Source organism: Pelodiscus sinensis, chromosome 6 (assembly GCF_052426305.1).
Source record: "Pelodiscus sinensis isolate ZL-2025 chromosome 6, ASM5242630v1, whole genome shotgun sequence".
Taxonomy (NCBI): Eukaryota; Metazoa; Chordata; order Testudines; family Trionychidae; genus Pelodiscus; species Pelodiscus sinensis.
Genome location: NC_143057.1, coordinates 40,716,505 through 40,728,543, shown reverse-complemented (window position 1 = coordinate 40,728,543; position 12,039 = coordinate 40,716,505). Strand labels below are relative to the sequence as shown.

General features: G+C 40.8%; 1 protein-coding gene across 1 annotated transcript in view; it reads left to right on the top strand.

Annotated features, from left to right (window-relative positions):
* RASEF (RAS and EF-hand domain containing) overlaps nucleotides 1–12,039 on the top strand; it is a 56,467-nt gene that overhangs the window by 29,603 nt on the left and 14,825 nt on the right. The window contains exons 7-12 of the mRNA XM_075931756.2: nucleotides 505–573; nucleotides 2,629–2,713; nucleotides 5,044–5,135; nucleotides 8,056–8,287; nucleotides 9,812–9,949; nucleotides 10,050–10,197. Of these exons, the coding sequence (XP_075787871.1) occupies nucleotides 505–573; nucleotides 2,629–2,713; nucleotides 5,044–5,135; nucleotides 8,056–8,287; nucleotides 9,812–9,949; nucleotides 10,050–10,197 (764 nt within the window). The remainder of the gene's footprint in view (nucleotides 1–504; nucleotides 574–2,628; nucleotides 2,714–5,043; nucleotides 5,136–8,055; nucleotides 8,288–9,811; nucleotides 9,950–10,049; nucleotides 10,198–12,039) is intronic.

The window sequence follows — 12,039 nt, the reverse complement described above, 5'->3', positions numbered from 1 at the left end:
TGAAAAAACAGTAAAGTTTTAATGTATCGGTTTGTTTTAACTGTAATTCAGCAGCTGGAAATAAGATGCCAGCACCTTGTAAACAGTCAGGGTTCCACCCATGAGGAAATTAAAAAAGGTACAGAAGTTTCAAAACTGGCCACCATTGGGGGAGAAGGTTGTCGGTATGATTTGAGAATTGGATGGGAAGCTTTTGCAAAACAATCATTTAAGACACGATGAATGTCTGTCTGGTCTATGTTTACAAATTGCTGAAATGTTTTAAAACCAAATATCTTCTTTTAATGTAAACAAAGCAATCCAAATCTGGTGTAACTTAAACCCTAAAACCAATTTCCCCCCTGTAACTTTGCTTGACTCTAAAAATATTTATCTTAGGTTTTTAATTAATGCTTTCAAAATCTGTTACAATTGAAATTTTTTCTGCAAGAATTAACAATCTAGACAATGGACACTCTAGACAATGGAGCTGTGTATGTAGAAGTATGACTTTATATTTTGCAGGGACCTGGAAATAATCCGAGAATACACTGAAGACAGAGAGAGCCTGGAAAGACAAATTGAAATACTTCAGTAAGTTTTTAATCATTTTTAATAATTCACTGAATTTTATTTACAAATTTTGTTCTGAAGTGTGCACAGCTAAACATGTTTTTTCTAATTGTGGTGATATCTTGGAATTGGAGAAGAAAATATTATCAAGAGAAAATGGGGTTTTTCAGCTGCAGTTTAAACCGTTTCTGTTGTTGTAGATACTCTATCATCTGGACTAGTTATGCATAGTTTTATTGCCATATAAAGCTACTTGGGAACTCAGAGTAAATACCTTTGCAGCAGCAGCTGTGACTGAATTTTGTATCTCTCCGTGTGATCCCTATATAATCTTGTCCTTTCACAAATTCTGTCTGAACTCTTCAAAAACTAAGTTGTAATGGCTCACATGTGTCTTAACTGGTACTGGTTGACAGCTTCATTTTTATTTTACCACAGACTAGCTTCACACATTGTTTCCTTTCTGTAGTGCTAGAATGATTTCTGACAGCCAATCCCTGATGTCTCTACTTATCCATCCTACGGTTCTGTCTGAATTTTTTCTTTAATGGTATTGAGCAGAGGGATATTGGACCATATCATGCCACTGATTTATAAGAAAAGCTTCCCATTGATTCAAGTATGCTAACAATATTCAAGATTTATCCACCACAGCTGCCAACTTCTTCAGTTTAATAGTTGGTAGTATATGTGTGTGATTGCTGAGTTTCTAACACTTCGTGGGATTTTTTTTCTTAGCCTCATTGCCTTTCATTTCTTTGATAAGCTGCATGAGATCCTTGTCTATCCATGTTATTCTAAATATTATCACTTGGCTCCTTTTTTATTGACTTTGCCTCTCCAGTAACTCCCTCTTTTATCATTATCTTTAAAGCACCAACAATGTGTTCAGTGCTGTATGACGCACACACGCTGATGCCTTCAAGAATCACCCAATCTAAAGAGTTTTATATCTTCAGCAAGTTTTTTCATCATACTCATGATTTTTCTTCCAAGCACTTGAACCAAATCTTTCCTTAATGTTATCCCAGTGGCACATGGGCACTTTCCCCTCTTCATCCCAAATCATTACCCTTCACAAGCAGTTTCTGGATTTGAGATACAAGTTTCTCAGCTGAAGAGAACATTCTTTTTCTGTAACTTCCTAACTTTCCAGGTATGCCCCTATTTAGTGTCCTTGACTTTGCCACCTTAGGTCCCGACCATGGAAATACACATGTGTTCAAGTTTACTATCACAAGTAGTTAAATTATTTTAATGTAGGGTTTTTTAGAATGTAATATAATATTTTAATGATTCCATGGTATACCAAGTTTCCCTAAATTCCTCCCATTGTAAGATTTTGTACATGTGCACTTAAAGATATACAGTATTGCCAAAAGAAAAGAAGTACAATGAAGTGTGCTGTCACGATTTCTGTGTAGTCAAAACTCCCAGCAGAAAGATTGAAAAAATATATTCCATATTTTACATTGTTTGGCCATGCTAGAAGAAGGAATGGAAATGCTTTAATTTAACCACAAATGTATTCATCTAAAATACCTGGGAGTTCCCAGAATTAAATTGTTCAGTGCGGATCCTAATTTTTTCCTTAATCATTTCCATATAATCCCCAATTTTGTTATAGCCATCCTGTTGGGGAGAACCTGCCATTTTATCTTGTATGAGGATTAAGGGGGTAGGAAGTTTCTGCTAACACTTCTGCTTCTAGTTACAGCAAGAGCCCTTAAGGTGGTAATAAGTCCTTGTCTTCTGGCCAGCTGATTAAGGACTCTGTATACATTTGCAGTGAGCCCACTCTTAGTTCAGTTTCCTTGAGAGTAAACATCTGCAACTGCCAGTTTTTCATAGGAAAAATCTCATAGCACTAAGCTTTAAGTTTAGTAATGGCTCTGGGCCTCCGCTTTTCATTAGAGTTCATTTAAGGAGAAAAAGTCTTTCTGATTCCATCACAAACTGTTGGATTTGATGAGATGTAACCTGTAATGGAAAAAATGTAGTAATCCTTTTTTGTTTTCTTAACATATTATAGCATTTTTGCAAGACAATTTAATTTTGTTATCTGTTTGATCTTAGATCAGCTAACAGAAAACTACATGACAGCAATGATGGTTTAAGGAGTGCACTAGAAAACAGTTTAAGCAAATGCAACAGATCACTGGTAATAAATTATACTAATGTGTTTTATATAATGGGACATATTTTGCTCTCTCTTAGATTGGTGTCAACGGAGAAAGTTCCATTGACTTCAGTAGAGTCATTTGTGGTTTAAATTCATGTAACTGAGAACAGATTTTTGGTGCAGTGTAACTATATTCTGAAGAGGTCGGTTGACTCCACACACAATTTCTATTAAACATTGGGATTACACCCCTGCCCACACACCACCAAGAGTTGAAAAGACCCTTTCCTTCATTCTGAAATGAATACACTGACATTGGAACCCTCATACCGAACACACACTTTTGCACAAAACAACTTAAATCTCAGCAGAAGTTCATTGTAATCTGAATTAGTTTTCCATTAAATACATGACAGACTTCAAGACTTTTTTTATATTTAGTGACACACAAGAGATTCACTATAACTGAGATCACTTTGAGTGGTTGCCATTGCCTTATCTCTGAGGCCACACTAACTCCTAGTGCTCTGGATTGCCCCTGTTCACTGTAATTTGAATGAAGGCATGTCTACACTTCAAGCTGGAAGATGTAAATCCAGTTTAAGGAGATATAACTGAGTGAGCTCTGATTGAACCAGTGGGCTAAAAATAGAATGTAGCTGTGGTTGCCTGAGGAGTTAGTTACCTCAAGTATGTACCTGCCCAAGATGCTAGAGATGTACTTGAGGCAGCTAGTCCTTCACACCACTTGTTCCATTGCAACTACTCTATTTTTAGCATGTTGGCTTTGATCAAGCAAGCATGGGTATGTATCCTTGAGCTGGGAATTGCACCTCCAGTTCGAAAGTGTAGATAGATCCTGAGAGAAGTCTGGTTTGACGAGAACAGCAAGACACAGTATTGTTAAATGTCATGGCCACAGTTTTATTCATTTAAAACTGTTACCTAGCTGGAGTAACTCCCTCAAACTACCCAGCCGGGATTTTTCTCATGGTAATGTCACTTGGTCCCAGTAGTCCCAATGGACTCTAAACTTGAGGGTGATTTGTGAAGGCAAGGACCCTGTATATCCTTAGACCTGCCAAAGGACCTTGATTGGAAGCTAGAGTCCCAATCAGCTCCTCTTCTTCACATTGGAGGCAGGAGAGAGAAGGTGAGAGGAGCTACAGAAATAGCTCCCTCAGTGTGTGATGAGAGATGACTCAGCAGTCATGTGAGCTACAGGGACCTCCGTTGGACAACTCCTAACCCACCAAGGGTACTGGTACCTGCCAACATCACAACGGTTGTAGTGAGCAGTTCCTGCCCCCAATCAAGTATTTGGATATTGGGGAAAAAACTACCCAGAAGTTTGCCAGTTTTGCCATATAAGAAAAATCCTTTCCAGACCCTAGAACTGGTTATTAGACAAGCCTCTGTTATCGCAGAGCTCTGGTAACTAGATGGGTTGGCAAGGGTGAAGCTGAAACAGGAAGATCACAGTGGCTACCCAGCCTTGTCAGCAAACTGGATTAACTGTCCTTCCTCCTTCCCCACCAAGTGGGAGAGTCCATTATCTGGACCCAGCATCATTCCCACCACCCAATGACAGCAGTGCTGGGTGGGCCAGCCCTCCTAAGTCCAGGCTCAAATGTAGCATTTGCTCCTCCCTCCCCCCTCCATGTAGAGAAAAGTAGCCTTTATGTGCTGAAAGCAAAGGGGGAAGGGTAAGAGAGGAAAGGAGAGGGGTTACAGTTCAGCTGCTCCAGCAGGGAACTCCATTCTCTCCCTCCAACCCACTGCTTATAGCCCCATAACATCTGCACCCTGGAAAAGTAAGCATTTTTTTGATAAAACAGATGTCAATACTTTAAAATTAGCTATGATGTCTTCCAGCACTCTGAAAATCTATGACCTGTGGGTATGTGAATCACACTAGAGATTTTCTTTTTTTTTTCTCCCTCTTCACCACCTACGTACTCTAACTGATAGTTATTCCAGAATGAGAGAAAAATCTTTTGTTGTTCCTCAAAATAGTGCTTTTCTAAAGGACTGTATCATAGTTCATGGCATGAGATCACATAATCAGATGGTACTGTTATACCCATCAGCCACTTCATGCTCTCAGAATCCCATTGCTTCTTAGTGTTTGAGTGGGAGACAGTAACTCTAGAGCTAGAAGGACACTCTGGTCTCTGAATATTACATATATAAATGTAAGATGTTGGACATGCAAACGTCCCGTTTTAAAGGCTAAGGAAAACAACACGTTGGATTTGCATCATAATGTACAGCAGCTAATTGTGTTGGTTGTAGTCCCACATGTACAAAAAACAAATGCACCTGTACAATGAAATACTTACTGACCATTCTACACATGTCTTTTACAGCGTCTAACAAACATCTCCCCAGGGAATACAATTACTAGGAACAGCCCCAAATGCAATGGTGGCCACTCTCCTCAAAATCCACGATATGACAGGTAGGGTTGGTACATTTTTACACTTATAGCTTAATGATGAACCATTATATATGTCTTAAGACAGCCAAATACTTAATACAAAATGATAGTGTTAAACAGCTTGGTTTATCTTTTCTCAATTCAACTCAGGAAACTCAAGAAAAATTCAGTTGTACTTTCTCAGAGGACCATGCCTTACAAAACAAGATTCTAATATGGGCCATTCTTAAATGGTCCCTTCAGTACTTAAGGGAAAACACTGGTTTTTCCAAATACTTAACCTGTAGCTGGTTTCCCTTGTGTAATGGCAGCTAACAGCATGACAGCGCATGATTTTTCAAGGGGCTAAACATCCTCTTCTCCCATTAAAATCCCAGTGAAGTGAGTGTGTTCAGCACTTTTGCTCAGCACTTTGCAGAATAGAATTTATAGAGAGCATAAACCCATTTAATTAATTTTCAGCCTCAGAATTCTTAGGCTAGCTATTAAATGGTCAAAGCAACTAACTGTTTTGTGCTAGAGCTAAAACCCAATGAAATTATTGAAAGACTCCCATTGACCTCACATTGCTTTGTATCAGCCTTTAAGAGCAGTAGGTCATACATACCATTCTGTTGGTTTGACCATTTCTTTGGAGTTAGCTAGAAGTTCAGTGAACTGTGTTTTCTTACTTAAATGATAGTTTTTTACTTTCTTTTGCTTTGGTATTACTTTAAACTCCATATAGATCTATATCAGGGTATTTATATGTTCAGCATATATTTTTGCCAGTGGCTTGACAATCCTTTTTCAAACAAAATTGGCTTTTACTTTACACTAATGATATCCAAATACACCATTAATTCAATACTAGTATTGATTCTGATTCTGTTGGAGACTGTTTGTAAGCTTTAACATTCTGATAGCAACAAACTATTCTTTTGCTGAATGCAGATAAAATAGATTCAGTTGTGTTAGAGCCTCTGTATGTTTTGGAAGAGGTTTCTCTTAGTAGGTTGCACATTAAACTGAGAAATTTGCTGAGGTTAGGGAAGATGAAGTCTATTCAGCAGGCCTCAGTGATATCCTTCTCTGAAAGCTTTTTTTAAAAATCTGCTATTCTGTGCAATCTAAATTGGAAAATGGACTTCTTCAGAAGTAGATGTCAGGGATAAAACTTATTCCTTGCATGTATGGTGTAACAGGATTCAGAACGAGATGAACTTCTACTTCCAAAATGCCTGTACATTTTCAGCATTTTGTGTCAGGCAAGAAACATCCAACCAGTGTTCACAAATCTGGGTACCTATTTGGATTCTAACCTTGCTTTTAAGACATTCGTGTTAGTAAAGATGTTTTTCTTTTCTCCAGTCATATAACATTTGATAATAAGATGCTTTAAGAACATGTGGAATTCCCAACACTGAATATGGGCTTTGTTGATTTTTAAAAATTGACAATATAGTCCTCTGAAGTAATGCTTGACCCTCTTAACTTTGCTACAACATGCTTCCTTTGTTCATCTATCCATGATTTCCTATAGGCTATATTCATGAATACAAATAATATCAATACTTTGGTATTCCAAAGCCAAGACCATAGGTATTTGAGTGAAAACTCATTATGCTAGGAGCATGGAATTAGATGGTTCTGAAGTTGTTGCAAGAGAAAATAGTCCCTGTAATGGTCCTTGCTGGCCAGTACTAGTGAATAGGAATTTTATGGGAGTAGGCAACCTTGCCAAGCCCAATGAACAGAATCTCCAGCTCCTCAGACTGCTGCACCTCAATGCTGGACACTAGTGCTCAGATCACTGGGAAACAAAGCTCTTCCAGGAATAATGCTGTCATTGGCAATATTAACTGCAACTGTGATGTCCTGTATCAGGGGAGCTGACAGCATGCGTGGGCCCCGGGCAAGATGTGGGGGAGGGGAGCTGGGTCCAGCTCCATGCTCCCAGAAGGGGCGGAGCCTCCGTGGTAGGAGCAGGGTTGGAGTTGGTCAGCCATCCACACCACAGGAAGCGCAACGCTCCCCTTTGCCCTCCACCCCGAAATCCATCAGCGCTATGGTGCTTCGGTTGCAATTTAAAAGGCCCAGGGCTTTGGCTCCCACTACAGCTGCATCAGCAGTGGCTAGGAGGCCCTGGCCCCTTTGAATCACCAGGCCTTGGGGCAAAGTTAACTTTTTCTACTTTTTATTTTCTCCTGTCCATACGTGCTGCAGCTAGGGGCTGGAAACCAGAATACCATTTTTGAAGGCTGTCCTCCTTCCCTCCCTCCCTCCCTCCATTTTTCTCTTTTCCTTTCGCCTTTTCGTTCAATTTAACTTAAAAAGCAAAAAGAGTGAGTCACTTTTACTTCAAGCACTTCTGCCATTTGAGTATCTTGTATATCATCTTTTGCTTTGGATGCCAAGGATTGCCTTGGAAAAGAGAAGCGAATCAAAGGGGAACATTGACTTGGAAAGGAGGGGAGAGTCAAGCCCATACTTACAAGAAACCATTTGTTTCTCGCTGTTATGCTTAAAATTATATATAGGACATCCAAAACTGGAATTGAACATATTCTGTGCTGCTTCTACTAACTTTTGCTAAGCTTGTGATATCTGCTGCCTCCTTTTTCATATTCATAATTTACTGGCTGGAAAATGTGAGAGCTAAACCCCTGGATATATCCATTTACTTCCCAGTTCCATATCAAAGCCATTTTCCAGGACTAACATTTCTACTTCCCTTTTTAAAATACTCATTATGTCAGCCTCTGAATAAATACAACATCCTCATAGCCTGCTCAGTGAAATGTTTTGAGTGTTCACTACAAGGGAGCTAAATGAAATGAATTCATTTACTGGAGATTATCAAAAAGAGGATCTCTATTTTTTAAAGGGCAATACTGTGTAGCTGAAATGTTTTATTTTGTTGAGGTTCAGATCCTCAACAAAGTGTATTTTCCATCACCAGATCATCTCGTTCTTCCTGTGTGGATGAAGATGACTGTTTAGCACTTTGTGACCCTCTGCAAAGGATAAACTGTGATGCTGATAGCTTGTCTGAAAGCTGCTTTGACAGTGGTTTGTCTACTTTGAGAGACTCAAATGAATACGATTCAGAAGCAGAATGGAGACATCAAAGAAGTTTTCAAAGGTCACACTGTATGCAGGACAGTTCTGGTGGTGATGCTTCTGATACAGATGTAAGCTCCAATCTTATTGCGCTTCTTAGAGACCTTTGTTTGAAAATTAGTTCCTTGTTAATGAAGTGAAATTGATCTTTTCACAAAGGTCGGGGAACCTAAGTAATAACCTGGATTATAAGCATTAGAATTAATAGGATACTTTTGTGGGTGCAGCATCGTCAGCGACCTCGTTGATGCTCCGGGGTTGGAGCATTCATGGGGTGGAAAATGGTGGGCTAGGACCAGGAGCATTGTTGGAACAGGGAAGGATGGAGCCCTGGCAGACCAGAACCATGGTGGCCTGAGATGGGGAGCCCCAGCGGGCTAGAGCCATGGCACCCTGGTAAGGCTGGAGGCCAGGAGCAGAGCACAGCCAGCTGCCAGGAGTAGAGCCTGGCTGGCTGCCAGCAGCAGAGGGACCAGCATTGAGTTGGTCAGGCAAATTCCCTGGTTCAGGACTAGTCAGGCCCCAAGGATGCCAAACCAGAGAGGTTGATCCAAAACTGGGCATTTGGCACTGATTGTTCTTGAACACTGGAGTAAAGAAACATTTTGGAAGGGGGGAAAGAATTCAAGATACTGAACAAATACAAAAAGCAGAAAATAGACACTCTTTGATCTATTTCCAGATTCCACAGCCTTTATCCACTAATCATAGGGGTATTTGGAAATTAGTTTTTATAGATTTGAACTATTTTGATTGCCCAGTTTGCCACTCAGCAAGTAGGTGCTGCCGTCTTGAAATCTAGGCTAGATGCCTCAGCAGCGGCAAACATTGGATGCAACTCAGCTGCTCAGAAAAATTCAACAAAGCCCCCCCCCCCCTTTTTTTTTTTTTTGCTGGAACTTGCAGATTAATTGAAACATTCAGAAATGGTTTGACTTCCTCTGAGTTGGAACCCCGTTTCTAAACCTGCCTGTCAGCTTGCCCACTTTGCTCCTGTTGCAGCCTGCCTGCCAGTCTGATGGGGATCCTTGAGGGCCTGGTTTGTGGGTCCTCAGCGGTCTGAGCTCCCAGAATCTGCAGCTTTGGAGTAGCTTGCTATATGGACTACCTTGAAGCCAGGGAATCCAGTCTTGCTAGGTCTATAGCTCCAGACCAGCCCACCATACAAACTTCCTTGAAGCTGGGGACTCTAGAGTTTCCAGGATCTGTGGTTCCAGAGCAGCCCATCATGCAAACTGCCCCAGGCCTAGGGCTCCATCTCTGACACTTTAGAGGTTTGTTCCAAATCAAAATGAAACTAAATTTAAAATATCAAGATCCTCCATGAAACAGAATTACCTTTTCTCTGCCCAGTTCTGTCTGCTACTGTTGCATCAGATTTTGGAGGCTGGATGTCTAAAGACTGCCTCCCAAATTAATTGTTCATAAATACTCATCCTGCGGCCAGCAGGGTTGATTTCCATTTTGTGACTACCCCTGCTTAATACAAACTGTTATAGAATTAGATTTCAGTTCTCTTTGCTTTCCCCTTCAAAGCACTATTCTTTTTCTGAATTGAAATATTACAAAAATAGTAACTTTGTTGGTACTTGCAGGTTCCAGAGATCAGGGATGAAGAGGCGTATAGTCCTGACAATAGCAGTACAGTAGGAGACTGGAAATCCTCAAAACCAGTCAGTCGAAGCAGCTCTAGTGCCTCAACAAGGAGGTGTCTCCCTGCCCTCTCTCCACAGGTGACCAGTCCAGTTCAATTTTATATTTTAGTTTCATATGCCTAGCCGGACTATAATTTTCTCATTTTTAATATGGATTTGGGTGGCTCTTTGCTTTTAGACAGACGCAGTAGACTGTAACCTGAAATACCCTAATTCAGAGAGAGCTTACAAGATTGTTCTTGCTGGGGATGCAGCAGTAGGGAAATCGAGTTTCCTTTTGAGGCTTTGCAAGAATGAATTTCGAGGAAACACCAGTGCAACTCTTGGTAAGTTTCTGTGAATTTCAACAGGTATGGTCATTTTAAAGAAGTGTGAAATTTTTCCCCTTTGTTATACTAATAGAAACTGTTTGAAATAAGAATTGAGGATTAAATTATATTTGCTTTTCCATGGATATGAAGGACATTACCTGTAGCAGGAATGGTGTGGTTCTGTATTATGGGGGGGAGAGGGGGGGCGAGAGAGAGAGAGAAAATGAATGTTCCCATGTGTGCAGTAATGAAACTTTCTGCTGTTGCGCCAAGAGATTTGGGGCAATGTGGGTTATAAGAGATGATGTGCAGCCAGCACATTCATCACTGTCTGGATACACCAGTGTGTCAAGATACAGGTGCCAGAGCTACTCCAAGCAACCATAGAAAGTCTCTGCTACTGCTCTGCAGATTGGTGTACTCTGAAAATTGCTTCCACCTCATTTCCCGAGGATCTTCTCAGCACATAAACTAACTTATTGGTTAGCATATGGGTGCCTAAATATGGGAGGAGAACCATCTAGTTATCTTTATAAAACATGGAGGATGTTCCTGAACACATTTGGCACTAAGACACCTGTTAAAATTGGATAGGCCATGCTTTCAAAAAAAACTCTTTCAATTTCCCATTATCTCTCTCCTTTCTTTCCTGCTATGCTTGATATCCCCCAAGGCACCCCTGGTAGCCTCTCATAGCCCATCACTTGCAGTGCACTGAAGGCCTCTGTGGTTCTTTCAGTCAATTAGGTTGGTTCAAAACAATGTATCTTTTTCCTGGGATCTGTTTTATTAAGACTTCCTATAAAGTGTAATTCACTTTGTTGGTGGCTCTGTTATGTGTTTACTCTGGATCTATAGGAGATTCTTGGTCAGCAACTTGCTCCTCTTCAGGTTATCTCCCTGCCTCCTTTCTGGAACTGGAACTTTTTGCCTCTTCTCAAGTTGGGAGTCTCCAGCTTCCTGCCTTAGAGTGTGGGTTGTAATTTAGGCAATTACAGGTCTCTCTGCTCAAGACAGAAACCACAGCTCTCATCCTGGAGCAGGGTGTACCAGCAACTTTCTCCTTAAAGTAGCATCTCCAGTGTTCTCCATAGCACTGGCTAATTCAGAAGCTATGAACTGTCTCTTTTAGCCAGGAGTCCTTGGCTTAACAAGCTTATCTTCAGGACCTCCTCATTTGTGTCGATTCTCCTTTAGCTGACCCTTTTTCCCCTTTCATCCTCATCCTAGGATGGTTCAGCAGAAAAACTTTCTCCTTCTGATGTCATCCTTGCTATTAGGGGAGGCAAGATGTATCCTAGTTCCTTTCTCCCAGTTTATCTCCAAATTGGTTAGATGAGAGGGAGCCTCCTCCCCCTCTCTGCACTAGCTTACTTCTTCCAAACAGTACTTACACTCAGGGCTCATCTAGACTGTGGGGAACGGTTGAAAGAAGGTATGCAAATTCTTCCGATCGCAATTTTGAAAGCCGAGCTTTCAAAAGTGAAAGAAGTTAAGATGCGGCTTTTTCGGCGAACTCTTCCCCCCTCCCCTTGCCGAAAAGCCGCATAAACCTGTTTTTTGAGGAAGAGTAGCTTTTTGACCGGGGGGGGCGGGGGGGCTGAAAAATGCCGCATTTTAACAACTTTCATTTTCAAAAGCTCTGCTTTTGAAAGTGCGATCGGAAGAATTTCCATATCGTCTTTCAACCGTTCTCCGTAGTCTAGATGAGCTCTCAGAGCTGCTTCCTCTCTTCCAAAACTTCTTATTATTTAGGTCTTTGCATATATCAAACCATCCCAGATCCCTAAATGGCCACAAGTGTCCCCTTGTGAATGGACAGGCAGAAAGGGGACACTTAGGGTACGTCTACAGTAC